Source organism: Aristolochia californica, unplaced genomic scaffold (genome assembly GCF_029961685.1).
Source record: "Aristolochia californica isolate CCGP_79_NKW_82.1479 unplaced genomic scaffold, dmAriCali1.0.hap1 SCAF_6, whole genome shotgun sequence".
Taxonomy (NCBI): Eukaryota; Viridiplantae; Streptophyta; class Magnoliopsida; order Piperales; family Aristolochiaceae; genus Aristolochia; species Aristolochia californica.
This window is the reverse complement of record NW_027182257.1, coordinates 43977010-43993331: the sequence shown is the minus strand read 5'-3', so window position 1 is coordinate 43993331 and position 16322 is coordinate 43977010. Positions and strand designations below refer to the sequence as shown.

At 37.1% G+C, this 16322-nt stretch overlaps 1 protein-coding gene across 3 annotated transcripts; it reads left to right on the top strand.

Annotated features, from left to right (window-relative positions):
* Window positions 1–309: 309 nt before the first annotated feature.
* LOC137934673 (ATP-dependent RNA helicase SUV3, mitochondrial) lies at window positions 310–16286 on the top strand. Of its 3 annotated transcripts, none has more exons than XM_068779145.1 (16): window positions 310–538; window positions 1291–1402; window positions 2224–2345; window positions 2489–2679; window positions 3472–3612; window positions 4299–4421; window positions 7964–8041; window positions 8541–8709; window positions 10311–10423; window positions 11140–11220; window positions 12077–12142; window positions 12482–12546; window positions 14068–14113; window positions 14196–14312; window positions 15675–15766; window positions 15872–16286. In XM_068779145.1, the coding sequence occupies exons 1-16, from the start codon at window positions 490–492 to the stop codon at window positions 15984–15986; spliced, it is 1680 nt and encodes a 559-aa protein (XP_068635246.1). In that variant the 5' UTR covers window positions 310–489; the 3' UTR covers window positions 15987–16286. The 3 variants fall into 3 exon arrangements, with proteins under 3 accessions (XP_068635246.1, XP_068635247.1, XP_068635244.1); XM_068779146.1 differs by having other exon boundaries at window positions 310–589; window positions 2576–2679; XM_068779143.1 differs by having other exon boundaries at window positions 310–589.
* The last annotated feature ends 36 nt before the right edge of the window (window positions 16287–16322 follow it).

The following is a 16322-nucleotide window of genomic DNA, read 5'->3' as shown; positions in this document are numbered from 1 at the left end:
TTAATAAAAAATTATGATTAAATTAAAAACTGTGTGCACCTGACGGGTTTAGATCGTTTTTATCCTGTTTTTATTTAATGTAAAAATCTAAATATTTATTTTTGAATGTTTTTAAGGATCCTCACCTGAATTCGTCCGGGAAAGCTTAGGCGAATAGTTTATTCGGGTATCTGGAATCGATTATCCGGTGTCCTGTATCCGAAAGACGACGGGAGCCCGGGAGGAGCGGCACGGAGGACGGGGTGGGACACAATGGCATCCCGGGTTCACTTCTCACTTTTCAGACTCACTGAACTGCCCTCGAATCTCTTCATGGCGGTTCTTACGCTTCGAAGTCGGGCTTGAATTTCACGGGACGAACATCGGGGAGTGCTTCTCCATTTTTTACGCACTTGCGAATTCTAGGATGTCGTTTGACCGCTCCTATCTCTTCCAAATTGCTGTGAACTCATTTTCTTCTCATGTCCATCATTGACTCGGAGAACTTCAATGGCTTCTTCCATGTTTCGCCGGAAACTCGCGTCTGTTCGCAGTTTGGGTTGTTCCTCACAAAACCTACTGCTTTCTTCTTTTCCTGCTTTTCTTGCTGGTACTTGAGGATTCAATTCGTTCATTAAATGGTTTCCTTTTTGCTCTTTGAACATCATTATTCATGTTGCTTTCGTATGCGAAGGATTAGAATAAGCGCTCACTTCCCTTCTCGGCGTTTCTTTGTCCTTGTGAAAGCAAGTGTTAACTCCTTAGCTTACAATCATGATTCGTATACCTCTCGTGTATACTCTTCTATAAGATATTATTTTGAGGATTCTTTCACTGAAAGATTGACTCTTTCAAATCTGCAATGCGAAAAAGCTGCTGGAAATAAAGCAGAAGAAAAATGTGATTGGCATTTGTATTTCTGCCTTTTTCGCCTAAACCTGTAAAGGATATTGGCCTAGAACAGGCCCAACTAATATCTCCTATATAACATGGCACCTGATTTCCGTTTTTATATTTGTCGCCCTTCACTGCTCTTCCTGCTTTTTTCATTGTAACGTAATAGTTTTCAAGCTTGCTTATCATATGCAGACTGCAAAAAACTTCTAAGCTTGCCTCAAGGGATCTTGAAGGACCGCACATAGTTATGATAATTGAACTTGACTCCTGGTTGCAGACCCTTTAACAGATATTCATGGACAAAATCATATTAAAATGCTCGCTACTGCTTTTAAGAACTCTATTTTTGTTCTTCCGTGGACCATGACTTGTTACTTTTTAATATTTAACGCACAATTTATTTTTTTTGAACAGATTCTTTGATATGTTTGGAGCTCAATCTTCATTTCTCATGTGGTGTTAACTATGGCATAAGGCTTGCCAGTAGTACTTGCACATCAGCAAAGCTCAATTTGACTGACCTGACGTAAGAAAGGTTTTATACAAGTGCTTCTGATATTGTCTAGGAATTTGTTCAACTCAGAGGAACCAAAATTTGAATTAATACATCCTGTCTCAACATAAAACAATTCTGGAATTCCTGTGAACGATTATTGATCTTCTTCATTCTCCAATCTGTTGAAATTTTCTACTGCATTTTCATATTTGTTCTTAAAACAGAAATGGTATTCATCTTTTTATTTTATTGAATGAACTAGAGGGTGGTAAGAGATGACAACAGATGCATGCCAAAGACAAATGATATCCTCCTCCTCATCGTTATTAGATCCTTGTGTGGATTGGTTACCTGAATTCCAATCTCCATCTTGGTCTATCATTTAGTAGCTCTATATCATCATTGTCTTCCCTTAACACTCCATAAACAAACAAAGAATAACTGGAGCTGAAGATTAAAAAATAAAAAACTATAGCTAAAGGATGAGAGAGGAAGGCTAGACAACCCAAAGGGTGGTCATCAGAGACCCATATTCTTCTGGGATGTTTAGTACACCATTAGCTTCTTTCCTGGATGTAGCCAAATTACTTTGTTTAGACATTTTGTTCCCTTAAAACTGCCCATTAGTGAAGCACAAACAGACTGTTGCTTCAATAGGTTCAAAATACTAGAGGAATCTCCAACAAGGAAAGATTTACGGTTTTATGGCTGAATTTTAGATTGTCTGCCTCCTTATGAGAAGAACTGCTTAACTCTATGGGATCACAAGATCATTTGGCCAGATGACAGGCATGTGTACTGATGCCAACAATGACAAATTTCTAATCTCTCAAAATGTTGCTAACTCTCAGACGTCCCCATTCTTGGTACCCGAATGCTCGGAGGAAGCAGCGAAAGGTTTATTTACACGTGGGTCCCACAAACAGTGGGAAAACATATCATGCGTTAAAGCAGTTGGAGTCAAGTGCTTCAGGTATTTGTTGCATGTTGTCTATTGTTGCTATTTCAATGTTATTATCTATCATTTGTTGTGGCCAGGCTTTTGACAAACATAGATCTCATTGAAGCGAAATTTGAATAACTTTATGCATGTAGTAACAAATTTTGATTCTATAGGAGTATATTGTGGTCCCTTAAGACTGTTGGCCTGGGAGGTGGCAAAGAGGTTAAACAAGGTAAATGTTCTATGTGACCTCATCACAGGACAAGAAAGAGAAGAGATTGATGGAGCACATCACAAAGCTGTAACTGTTGAGATGGCTGATGTTATGTGTGAATACCAATGTGCTGTTATTGATGAAATTCAGGCATGTACTGTTTCTATTCCACATTGATGTGGTTCTATTTCTTTATTCTAAACTTTCTACAGGTTAGAGAGAAATTTAATTAATGTCGAATGTTATGGATGGGGTTACGGTGTACCCTTACCCCATTCTACACTCTCACATATTTATTATGGGCAGCTGCCTGCATTGCACTTGGAAGGAGAGCTGTCTTACCATTTCTCCTAGTTGGAGGGTGAATGCCATAATCTGTGGTAGAAGGGGTATGGGTTCAGCGGCCTCTGCCATTCGATAACATAAAGAAATGTTCTTACATGTTCATTGTTAGGAATAATCCCACACAGTTCCAAGATAAAAAAAGCCCTGTGCTTATTTTTTGGGCAGAGGCCACCTAAATTCATCATTTTGATGGAGGTGGACTTAAATTTAACGTTGATCTTGATGTTATCTTCTTGGTGGAGATTCTAGTTTAAGTGTTTGATGAGTTGTAATATGTATATATACCTTGAAACCTGTATATGTATGAAGTGTTAGAGTTGGGGTTCTTAGATTGGAACAAACTGACTGATTAGATTTGATATGCAAATCTAAGAAGCCCAGAAAGATCTAGAAGCTGCAGTTATTGTTCATAGAAATTTGGCTTATTGGTGTCCTTTGGGAGTTCCTTGAAAAAAAATTGAATGACACAAGGGGACTACTATTTATTAGCAGTGCAACCTGCTCAGACATTTGGTTTGTAATGCCAAAAGCTAAATGCAATTAAACATCACTGTGACAGACAAAATATGATTTTAAACTTATTACTGTTTTCTACAGATGATTGGATGTAAAACACGAGGATTCTCTTTCACACGTGCCCTTTTGGGAATTTCTGCTGATGAACTCCATCTTTGTGGTGATCCAGCTGCCGTGCCTCTTATTGAGGAAATACTTAAAGTGACTGGTGATATCATTAAGGTAGTGGGAAAACTAATATTTATTTTGACATTATTACTTGTCTACTGATCTACTTTTTTTTTTCAATGGAATGGAGAATTTTTGTTTTCTTTTTTGTCATTGAAGACAGCTAGAGAAAATTCACATAATTCTGTTTTGCCATTTTTCCTAAGCATGGGTGTGTTGAGCACATAGGCAATCTCGTGATCTTCAGAAGTTCTAGCTGTGATTCATCTTAAAATTTGTGAACTTACTGCTTTTACAAACTTCAAGTTCTTTAGTAGCAGATTAGCTCTTGAGCTCTTCTTTCAAATGCTACGTGTTAGCTGCATCCTATCACTTTTACATTTTAAAAAAAATTGTATCTCTTTTACATGTTCATATATATATATATATATATATATATAAAATATTTTTTTCTGTTATCAATTTGTCCACATGCTTTTGATTTTTTCAACTAAGACTATGTTAGGATTTCTGCTTTTTGGAGATGATTTAACATCTCATAGGCATGATGTCTAGTTTTTGGGGTGACTTTATGTGATTTACCTTGATTTGCATGTTGGTTTGGCAGTGACAAGAGAACCAGACACATCTCAATCAGTTTTCCTCTCTTTTTCTCCTTTTCTTTCTCTTTGTGGCTTTTTAGTGGACATTTCTTGATTAGTGTTTTGCTTGTTCATGTCTTATTTCATGAGTCATTTCAGGTTCAGCATTACGATAGACTTTCACCCCTCTCTCCTTTAAAGGTTCCACTTGGATCATTCTCCAATGTACAAAGAGGAGATTGCATTGTGACATTTTCACGACATGAGATATACAGATTGAAGGTACGATCTCTTATTTTGTGTGTGTGTGTTTTGGGAATAAAACAAGATCTTATTGAAGTGTGCTAGTGGGAATAATCCAACATAGATTAGTTGGGAACTTGGGACTAGGCCTCTTAACTTAGGCTACTCACTTTGGAATGGACTGGGACCTAACTTTAATATGGTATCAAAGTAGGACATCTAGTAAGCGGTATAAGAGAACAAAGGATAAAGAAAATGGAACTACAAACCTCAAAGACTCAAAATATCTCCTACTGTTAGACTTCTTACGTGTACCTGAGAATTGGTAGTATAGAATGTATCTACTCAATACCAACTCAAAGAAGAGAGGAGAGATGGGCTTTTCAGTGTTCGATAACTGCAAAAATCAATATCCAAAAGGTTTCCGTAGTTTGACTTTCAGTAATTGCTCCTCCCAAACCTCTTCAGGGTTTCAGGAAACCATTTTGGAGTTTAGTTTTAAGGATCTAATGTGGTTCAAGATCTCACAGCCATGTCTTTCGTTTAGTAGTTTTAAAAATGGTTCAAACACAAGTGGTTAGGTGTAAAATTGCAGAAGAGATTGAAAGTTTGCCAACAACTATTACTGAATCTCTGTTCTTAATAGCTAAATTACTGTCATAGGAGCTGTTCAATTATAATGCTATAAAAACCATAGGAGCTGCACAAGTATAAAATTGTTATGGCTATATGAACTGTTCAAGTATACAACTAAGCACTAGATAAATGAGCCCCAACAGGTGTATTCTAGATAAGGAAAATTAAGCTGTTATCCTATGAAAAGAAGAAATGAAATCCTCTGAAGTCAAAACTTCTTCATGAATTTGTAACTTAACTGAAATGCTCCACTCCCATCTATAACCACCATGGCATATGCCCACTCAATGTCTGGCTTTATTTGATCTCTGTAACACTCTCAAAATGTTGAGATGGGTTGTGTGCTAAAACCAAATTAAAGTTAGAAATAAATGTGTTTGTTGTCTAAGAAGTGCTAATGGGGTAGCGGATTCTTTACCTGGGGAAGGTGCTTCTAGGCAACATCTTGTTGATCTTCCCCTTTGATTGACTTTGATTTTTGGTATGCTCTTTGTTTTTTACTTGTTGTCAGCTTATTTTCTCTTCCTTTAAAAAGATGTAATTTCTACTTTCATGGAGCTACATAATAAATATCTTTTGCCTTGTTTTTGAAAAAAAAGGAAATGGAGTCCTCAGAAATCAAAACATCTCCAGTGATACATAAAATTACTGCAGTACTCCAAAAATGTTGAGACGGATTGCGCGCTAAAACTAGATTAAAGTTAGAAATAATGTATCAAATTGCTCTTTTAAGTAACATAGGATGAGTGTGTTTGAGATAGTACATAATATGAATCTTCTGCAATTAAATGTTTTAGCTTATCTCCTTAGAGGAGATTGGGTTCCCAATGTTTGCTGACAAGGAATATTTTCTCTTGCTGGAGTTTAATTTCCTTTTCCTTTCCTAGCCAGCAAAAGTTACAACTTTTAGAAAAAAAGAAAAATCTTAGGGTTGTAGAGTCACACATCATCAACACAACCCTACTTAGCTCATGCCTAACACCACTTAATCTTCCTAAACATGATTATTCCTATTGAATTTCTGGAAAAGAGAAATACTTCGACTTGTTTTTAATTTGAGTACAATGAACCTCTATGTACAATAGAGGAACAAGTAGAATCCAATTAAAACTAAATTACCCTTTAGTTATACTAAAAGTCTAACACTTAAAGATAAGTCCTAACATAATTAAACAATTGAGCGTAAATAAAAGACTAACATAACTAAAACACCTTTTAACTGAAATTATTTTGTGAGACCTCCTTCCGTGAGACTCCTCTTAAACTCCACCATATTAATTTTGGCTTTGTGAGACTTCTTGCTGTGAGACTTATGTAAAACTCTTCCATACCAACTCTTCAACAATTCCCTTACCCGTGACATTAATAGATATGACTCCAATATATCCTCTCTCCCTTACATATTGGACATTCAAATTGATAATAAACTACTTAAGACATTGAAAAGCACCTGGATGGGAGTGGTGAAGAAATACTTGACTACGGTTAAGATAGCGGTAGAGTTTGCTAAAATAGAGCAAAATTATGGAGGAGAAATGGCTGACGTTAATATTATTTTGATGAAGCTGTGCTGATGATGATGGTGTTTGTAACATGGTTAAACCACTTGCTGGTTTGACCTGGACTTGGGAGGGGACAAGGGTGGCAATGAGCTGAGCTCAGCTCAAACTATGGTGGGTTTAAGCTTGGCTCAAACTGGAAGCACAAGGCTTGAACTCGAACTCGAACTCGAGCCTGTACATTAGCTTGAACTTGACTTGGAGCATATACATGAGCTCAATTTGGCACAAGCAAAATTCATAAAGCTCGAGCTCGTGGTTCACCTGAGAGGTGTTGAAGAGTTGGAGAAGGGGGGAGGGGGAAGGGTGTAGCCCCTGCTCTGCAGACACATAAAAATGAAAAGAAGAAAAAGAAAAAGAGATGAGGTAATGAGTGTTGCATACGAACAGCATGTCTTTGTACATGCAGTGACATTAACCAGGAGACAAGTGGAATAAGGAAAATTTGGCAGCAAACAAGTGAACCAGCAATGTCACCTATAATTTTGCTCGAATATTTTCACTATGCTTTCTGAAATATCATTGGGAAAAAAGAGAATCTCTTCGCTGTCATGATGCTTGCGTCAGAACATTGAACTTCTCTTACTAAATATTGACAAAGAGAGGAAAAACTGAACTTTTTGGCCAATAGGCACCTGGAAGGCAGAGGAGAGGCAGCACTGCTCCCTTTTTACAACCCTTCTTTGCACAAATAACAAAATGATTTGAAGAAGAAAAGAGAAGAGGGAGGAAAGAAGAAGAAAGAAGGAAAGAGCACAGTAGTTTCAAGAACAATGGCACCAAAAGCGAAAATATTTCTCTCTCATTTATTACGTAGTGAGAGGCACTTAGAGAATTTATTATAAAAGAGAGATCTAGATTCTTTATTATTTATGCAGGAACTTGAAATTCGAAATGAGCTTTGGCTCTAGGGCACATGCTCAAAATTTATAGTTTGAATTAATTAAATGAGCCGGTTTGTGAGGTCTGAGTTGAGTACCTTTGCAAGCTTGGCTTGTTTTTGTCTATCGAGCTTCATTGAGAGTTTGAGTTTGAGTTTGGCTGGTGTTCAATAAAAATCGAGCCACATAGAGCCATTACTGAGCCAAACTCGAGCTGCTAGCAAAGTGGCTTGGCTCTGTGCCACCCCTAGAGAAGTCCTGCTGGGGGATTGAACTCATCCTTTCTATTTCCTATCAGTCCCCTCATCCCGAGTCTAGAATCTGAACTTTGGAAAAGCTATTGGACTCGGTCTTTTCCAGGGGTTGCATCCTGAGTCTGGGTTACAATAGCTTAGTCTATAATATCCCTAAAAATAGTAAACATGTTATCTCCTCTATCTTTTTTTTTTTTTTTTTTGGTTTCATTCTCATTTCACTGACTTCTAGGCTTTAATGTATGATATAGCGAGAGATTGAAAATGGAGGAAAGCATCTCTGTTCTGTTGTCTATGGATCGCTTCCACCAGAGACTCGAACAAGACAGGTACCCAGCCTTCATCAGTTTAGATTGATTTTGTATATCTATCAATTTTAATCATTTAACATGATATCACATTTGTTATTGAGAGCCAATTAATATCTGATGGTTGCTTTTTTCATTTGTATGCTCTCCTTTTTCTTGAACTTGTCTTTTATTTTTTCTTTGCGCTGCTTGTTTGGAAATGGTTACTGATGTTTTACTGGAAAGAAGAAACGGACAATAGAGAGTCAAGAGGAGGAAATTGGAACATGACTTATGTTTGTTTGTCTTCTTAATGAAATTCTCATCATTAAAAAAAGAAAAATTGTTTCCTGCCAGGTACTCTGTCATTTCCAATTTTATTTATATTCATAAATAATGAAACCTTCTTCTTTCATCTGGTGATTTTGGTGATCTACTCATAGTAATCTGAAATTACTGTCTTCTGTTTGGACAACTGAGCAGATTTAGCATGTATCTTTTCATAAGTTTACCTGATTGGAATTGCTATTTAGGACTGCAGGCAACCATGTTCAATGATGAAAGCAGTGAGTTCGATGTACTTGTGGCTAGTGATGCCATTGGAATGGGCCTTAATTTGAACATATCCAGAATTATATTTTCTACCTTGAAGAAATTTGATGGTGTTTCTATACGGGACCTCACTGTTCCAGAGATCAAGCAAATTGCAGGTTTCATTTTTAATTTTTAATTTTTTGGCAAGTGCATAAACATTCTAATATCTGTGTGCCTAGCAAATTGACTTGCTAGCAACTGATGTCTTTATTGTAAGGATATTGTGAACAACCACCAATTTTACCATCAGTTCTTGAGATTGCGGGGCTATGATAGATCATGGTTGGAAATTAGCTAATATTTAATCAGTTCACCTCTAAGTTTCTTCTTTACCATGATATGATTAAGAGTCTTTCCCTCAACAAACTTCTTGAAGCTCTGAAACAGTGCTAATCTCAAGTAGCTATATGGGCTTCTTGGAGGCTTCTGAGGTAACTCTATCTACATCTTCTCATGTTATGGGCCTATCTCTGCACCATCCACATCCTCTTTTGTCGGAAAGCCTCAATTAACCTCTGCAATCATCTGAACAAAATCTGAGGTTGTTGCTACTTGAGATGAAAACTATCAACTTTAGACTATCGTATAACCACTGAGTTCCTGGCAGCAGCAATCTCCCATTGTCTTTAAATATCAGGAACTTAATAACTATGGTCGGCATGGCTGCTTTGCACCTTTGGGCACGTAACGATAAACCTTTGATTGATGTCCATGGTATCTTGTCTCAAGGATAGGGAGTGCATATGCAGACTGTGACCTGGCATCCTCTTGCAAGAAATCAATGGATCAAGAAGTAATTATTAGTCAATAGACGATTCTTTTGTTAACTGTACCCTCATTCTGAGCATTATAATGCTGGGACTGAAGAAGAAGTTCCTCACAATGAACTGATAGATTTCCAGTCTCGCTTCTCCCAATCTTTTATTTGTGTAGAAACACTAATAATTGAGTACATTCTTGTTGTTTTCTCACCTTGTTTCATTGAGAATACTAGAAGAACCACTTTATGATTCGATAATTGCTATCTTGTGTTAATTATCCATTTCTCACCTTGTTATGTATAACATGACTCTGTATCATCCTTTACATACACTGCTACAGATAACTTTGAATAGAAAGAAACTTTGTAGAGAGCCTTGGAACTTCCCTAACCATTCTGTTTTGCTCTTCTCTTCTTCACCCCCATTGTATTTCTAATATCATCTTCTGCTGAAGTTCAATTTACCCCTTTGTTTTAGAGGTCATGTGGAGTCTTCCAGTGTTACATGCCTGCTATTGTAGAAATGCTTTCTCAGATTAACCAGTATTTTAAGAAAGGTTTCAGATTACGCATTTACTAGCAGTTCATTAAATTTGGTGTAGTTTTCAAACTTCTATTAATACTAAGAATGTCTTTAATATGTGACTGTATGACAACCTTAAGTTGCACATTGCTAGAGGTTGTCACTAGTTTTGGATTCTTATATAATGTTTACAAACTTGTATTGCTGATTGGAAAACCAGCAACACCCTATTATTGGGCTATTAACTTTTTAAGTAAAAGATAATCTACAGGTTTCATGCTTGAAACCCTAGTATGAGTTTCCGTTTTGTGCTCATTCTTTGTCTTCTAAAAGCTGCATAGAAATTAACATCTTGAATTTATTTTTCTTTTCTACTTATGGATTCATGGGTTGATCAAAACCACTTTTTTTGTTTCAAATGGAGCTTTTTGCAGGAAGAGCTGGGAGGTATGGCTCTAAATTTTCTTTTGGTGAAGTGACTTGTATTGATGCTGAGGATTTACCCTTGCTTCATTCATCGCTGCAGTCCCCCTCACCTGTCTTGGAGGTGTTTACTTCAATGTTAAGCATCCATTTTCTTTGATGTACATGGAGATGAATACGGACATTTGTATCTTTTCTTTAACCAGCAACAAAAGTTTATCTTAAAATAAAAAATGACTTCTTCTTAATCAAACATCCATTTTCAATCATCAAGTAAAAAGTTGTTTCTGAAAAATAAAAAAACATAAGATGTCTGTATTGCAGTAGCGAATATCTAAGTCACTTCTGTTCTGAAGCCAACATAAGTTGGAAAGTAAACACCGTTCACTGTTTTTTGTTAACTTGTAATTAGACTGAAGAAGAGAAGAATAGGACAAGTAAGAGAAGAGAGGTACTTGAAGGGAGAATGGAGAAACTTCATGGTAGAGAAAGGAATGGGGGGGGGAGGGGGGGGGGTTGGGGGGTGCTATGTTGTTCCATGAGGACAAGGTCAACTGCCTTTTTTACATATACCATAATTCATATCAAATTTGCTTTACAGATATGAGTTCAAGTAGAACTTAACTTAATCATAACTAACACTCATGTTGACTAAATTGGCTTCAAATGCCAGTTGTGAGCTGAAATGTTCTAATTAATGAAACATCTCTCTGAATAACTCTCAGTAACATAAAAAAAACTTTCAAGCTCCCTAATACAATCCAATAGGATGTCCAATTACAGTAAGAACGTATCCTTTTTTTATGTTCATTATTTCCTAAGAGTGTGTTTAATGTGCAGCGTGCTGGACTTTTCCCTACTTATGATCTCTTGTTCTTATATTCACGTCTACATCCAACAATAGGCTTCCAGTCTATACTGGTAGGAAACAAATCCCTTTGTCCATCTACCAGAGTTGTACTGTTGGCTCTATACTTGATTGTTACAATGCAATAAGTTGAAGTAGATAATGAATTTCTTTTCCATTTCTTTTAATGAGTCATGTTGTAAGCTTCTACAGTGAGTATATGGAATCTGGTTAGCTTTTCCAGAGTTGAGTTAATTCTTTAATTTTATGCTATCTCTTTACTGGATGATTTGCTCAAGAATCATTCCGTATGTAGCCTAGCAGCAGTTTCCCCAAGAAAACTAAAATAAAATCATGAAGGGAGAAATAAAATGAATTTATTTTGTTCCACTCACTTGCAATACTTTATAATCTCATGCACTAATATTATGATGGCTCACTAGATTATGGGATAACTAATGGATTGCTGACATTCTATTGTGATCATTGATGAACCAAAAAAAAAAAAACTTGAGACTTGCAATATTTTTTGTTCGCAAAAGAAAGAAGCTTCAATGTATTTTGAAAGTTCCAAGTTTACCAAGGAAAATTATTCAGATTGTTGGTGGCTAAAAGAAGCCTCAACTCTATAGTTGTGCACCGTGTCTCAGTCTAGTTGATTGAAAGTAGAATTGTTCTGCAAATGAATAGGTCCACTCAAGTTTTACCACTTATTTGATTAAAAATAAAAACATGGTGCTTTTTAAGGTAACTGTTTTCCTGCTTGCTTGCTTTCTTTCTTAGAGCTTTGCCACCCATTAATGAATTAGAATACTATCAAATGAATGGTTTAATTGGTTTAATATTCTTTCAAAAAAATGAAGTACACCACTCAAATTATGACTCTTCTACACTTTGTGTGCTTTAATCAGTTCATTTTTTACCATGCAGGAAAAATTTTTGGAGCAGGCTAAACTATCTCCAAACTATTTTATTGCTGACTGTGAAGAAATGTTGGTATGCAGTTCTGGGCCCACTACCTTTTCTGTCTTTTAAGATGGCCTAGGTAGTTTTCACCGTCCAAGTTAGCTGTCTGTATCTGTTTGTATATGTGGCTGAATACTTTTTTGTGAGTGTTAGGCAATCCTTTGACTGGCATGGGGTCTAATGCTCCATTCTGCGTGTAAATATTTTTGTCAATGTTAAGCATTCCTTTCACTGACATAGAGCCTAACTCTTCATTATTCAGGAGACAAAATATCTGAAAATCTGCAGTAGTTACTATTTCCTACTTAAAGTCCTTAATGCATCATGGCATCATTGTGGTGAATATTGACATTTTTATACTAATGACAGAAAGTTGCTGGAGTAATTGATGAGTTACCTCTAACATTGCAGGATAAATACCTCTTCTGTATCAGGTAGAATCTTCTCTTTTGAGCACTAAAAAGGCACTCTACTTGTTAAAATCATGTGCATGTTTATGAGAATAACATTGTTAGATTGTTTGAATATGAATGCTACTTGTGTGCTACTCTGGGTTGTCATAAGTTGGGCCTCTAGGGAGAAATCACCCCCTAGATGTTTTTTAATGTATTTCAATGAAATTAAGGATTTATGTAGAGACATAAATGTAATTTAGCAGCACATCTTGAGATGTGCTAACAGCTTAGCCTACATGTTAGCTAGGGAAATGGTCTCCTGACAGTGCACCTCACTGTAGGAACCTCATTCCCAATCTGACGTGGCCTAAAAATCTTTTCTATAGGGTCCTGCTTTGTTGTTTTCCTTCTTCCTTTCTTGCATCTGTTGCTGTGTAGTTTTCCTCCTCCAAGAGCTTTCTTAACGAACTACTCTTTCTCATTTTTTATTTTTTTTTTGAAGAAGAAGATGTATTAATAAAACAAGAGAAATTACAAAATTTGGGGGAGCATGTCCCTTACAACCAGCGATTGTAGGGTAGCTCCCTGCCCGGCAAGCACATCTGCCGCCGAATTTGCGGATCTTGGAATGTGAGACCAAATACAAGAAAAAATTGAGGTAATTTCTAAAATTTCCTTAAAAGTATCCCAGTGCCTCCACGGAGGAGAAGACGCATTCTCACACCAACCTATCACCACTTTTGAGTGCCCTTCAACATGGAGGGGCCCCCTGCATTACTCTTTCTCATTTTATTAAAAAAATGTTTCAGAGACCAATTTTAGGTCTGTGGAATGTCCTTCAGATTGATTTAATTGCCACTACTCCATCATACTGGATTTATCACTCTTTATTAGGGATGGGCATCGGTTTCACGGGGAATCTGACTGGAATGACGGGAAAAACCCTGGGAAGGGGTTCCTGTTTCACCCTACAGGTTGGGGATGGGGCTGAGGAAAAATCTGCTGGGATTTTTGGTTGGGGACGAGTTTTTCCAAATCCGACATCTGGGGACAGGTCTGAGACAAGGTGGGCATATGAGGATGGGCGGGGATAGGGCAGGAGTACTGGGACTGGGTGGGGTTGAGGAGGGGAAACAGGACAGTTAAAATTTTTAAAATCCAATTTACTCCATTAGGGTAAAGAATTGGCATATTCAAAGCTGATAAGTATCATCTCCTATGTGATACTTATTGGCAATCTGAGCAACTGTGCGGCCGGGAGGGGGAGACTTGAGCATCTTTATCCAGTAGTATACATGATCTGTTAGTGAACCACTGAGATATTACTACTGTTATTTGTTGTCATTGTTACTACCATAACTAATGTTAATAGGGCATCCAAAGGATAGAAATCACTGTTTGCTAGTATAGAAGTTTTTCAGTACCTTTTTAAATATTTTTTATGTTTGCATCCAAGATGATTGTTACCTGATGCTTTTGGAATATGGATTACAAAGAGTTCTACTAAGCAATTTAGAAAATTTCAACTCAATGTTTCTGTTCTTAATTTCCATTTTGCAGTCCAGTTGACATGAATGATGACATTTCAGCTCAGGGACTTATACAGGTTAAGATAAAATTTCTGTCTGTGCATGTGTCCCCCAAAAGGTCTTTCTAAAAACAAGCTAACTTGGTTCCATGTGAAACAGTTTGCTGAAACCTATGCCAAGAGAGGGATTGTTCGACTAAAAGAAATTTTCACTCCTGGGACTCTTCAGGTTCCCAAATCACAGAATGCTCTCAAGGAGCTCGAGTCAGTCCACAAGGTAATCTCCCAATCTTTGCCATCCATATATTATTTGAATACCTTCAATCACAAAGCAATTCTCCTTCAAACCATGCCAATGTTGCTTGATTGTGTGCTATAATCTCTTTAATTTCTTTTGTTTACCTTTATGATATCTTTTTGTTTGTAAAAAGTCTTCGGCAATGTTATTGATGAAGGAAAAGAATAGAAGCAAGAAGAAATAGGGTCAAAAGTTCAAAACGAAACAAAATACTAATCTCATCGTGGCAGGTGTAACCAACAAGATTTGTCTATTGACATTATCCCTTGGTAGGAAATGAGTTTGCATATTTTCACAATGAGGGATGTGAGCCCACATGATCCAAAGTTCCTTGTGGTATCTTGAATCTTGTCATAATATTGAAGACAATGCCCATGCAGGGGGCAATAGTCAGAGACCATCCAATCACCACTATGTCTCCATTTGTGAGAGAGTCAAAAAGCTAGGAGTATAGGTAAGGCAGGGAATGATTGGGAACCATCCAATAACTGGTATGTTGTCTCCGTCCATGACAGATGGTCAACAATGCAAGAAATATTGGTATGCAGCCACTGAAGAAGGATCTTCACTACTCTGGAGTCCATGGAACCAAGCAGCCTGATATGCTTGATCGCTCATGGTCACACCTCTAGACTTGCCTATCCTCGATGTGATTATACAATTTAGTGAGCTTTAAATGGAGCTTGCTGGCTGCTAAGACAACATTCTCAGATTTTCTCTGGTTGAGATTTCACCCCCATCGTCGCCTTGTAAAATTCTCATGCTCTGCACCCCTATCTGTAAGTCTCACTGTAACCTTCAGCCAGTCAAGAGGTTTCTTTTATTTCTTGAATAAATGGGAAAGCCTTTGAGAGATGGACACATAGGGTAAGATAGGGTGAGCTGGAAACGAACCAAAATCTTCTTGTACTGAGTTTTTTTTCTCTTTTCCAAATCTCCAAAGCCATTTCAGAAGAAAATTTTATTTCTTTGATTCTCCAAGTCTGAAGATCAGCAAAGTGCTTGGATGAGCAAATTTCTTGCCAGTTTGCAGGATGGTATTAAACTACTCTCCAAATTAAACCTACTTCTGTAGCATGAATTTAAAGAAAGTGGTAGGATCTAATTAGGTTTCATGCTGTCAGTAGCCATAAGGAAGACCCAGCTACAACTAAATCTTCTTGCTTGAGTATAATCTTGGCTTGTGGTTAGTGATGCTTTCTTTCAGAGTTAGGAGTTCAGAAAGTTTTTCTTATTCTAATTTTCTGGAGCAAAACATGTTTAGTCCAGTTGATGATGAATGCTAGCTCGAAGCTCTTGAAGGGATGTCTAATGTAATTCTTTATGCCGACATTAATGCAGGTCTTAGATTTGTACGTTTGGTTGAGTTTCCGAATGGAAGATTCCTTTCCAGATTGTGATCTGGCGGCTTCTCAAAGGGCAATATGCAGTCTGTAAGTCTGAGCGAGGAAGCCCAGTTATATTGTTTTTCAATTTTTTTAATTTTTACAACCGTTTTTAACTATTTGGTCTTTCTTTCTGCATTAAATGGTCTTAAGATTGATCGAGGAGTTTTTGGATAGACTGGGATGGCAGAAGTCGAGGCCGAGGAAGCTGTCTGCACATTCGGTTATGAAATCTATACCTGCCCGTGGATTTAGGGCACATCTTTGAGGTTCTATTGCTTATGGGTCAAGTCCTGTATCATGGATAATTTATTTTTTGTAACTTTTCCCCTGCCGGTTATTTCATTGATATCTCTCGTCTCAAAGGTATTGTGACACGGACTCAGGACCCAATTTATGACTGGTTGTCTGAGTCTGGATTTGGGGCGAGTTGGAGGGGATTTACAGGAAATAGAAAGGATGAGTCCGATTCCCCGACTCTCCCACACATCTATCCATATATTACCCCCCTTGTATTAAAGTATTAAGATTTCTGTTCTTAAATATGATAAAAATGTTTTTTTATTTTGAATAATCGGTTAAAATTCGCAGCAAGATAAATTCA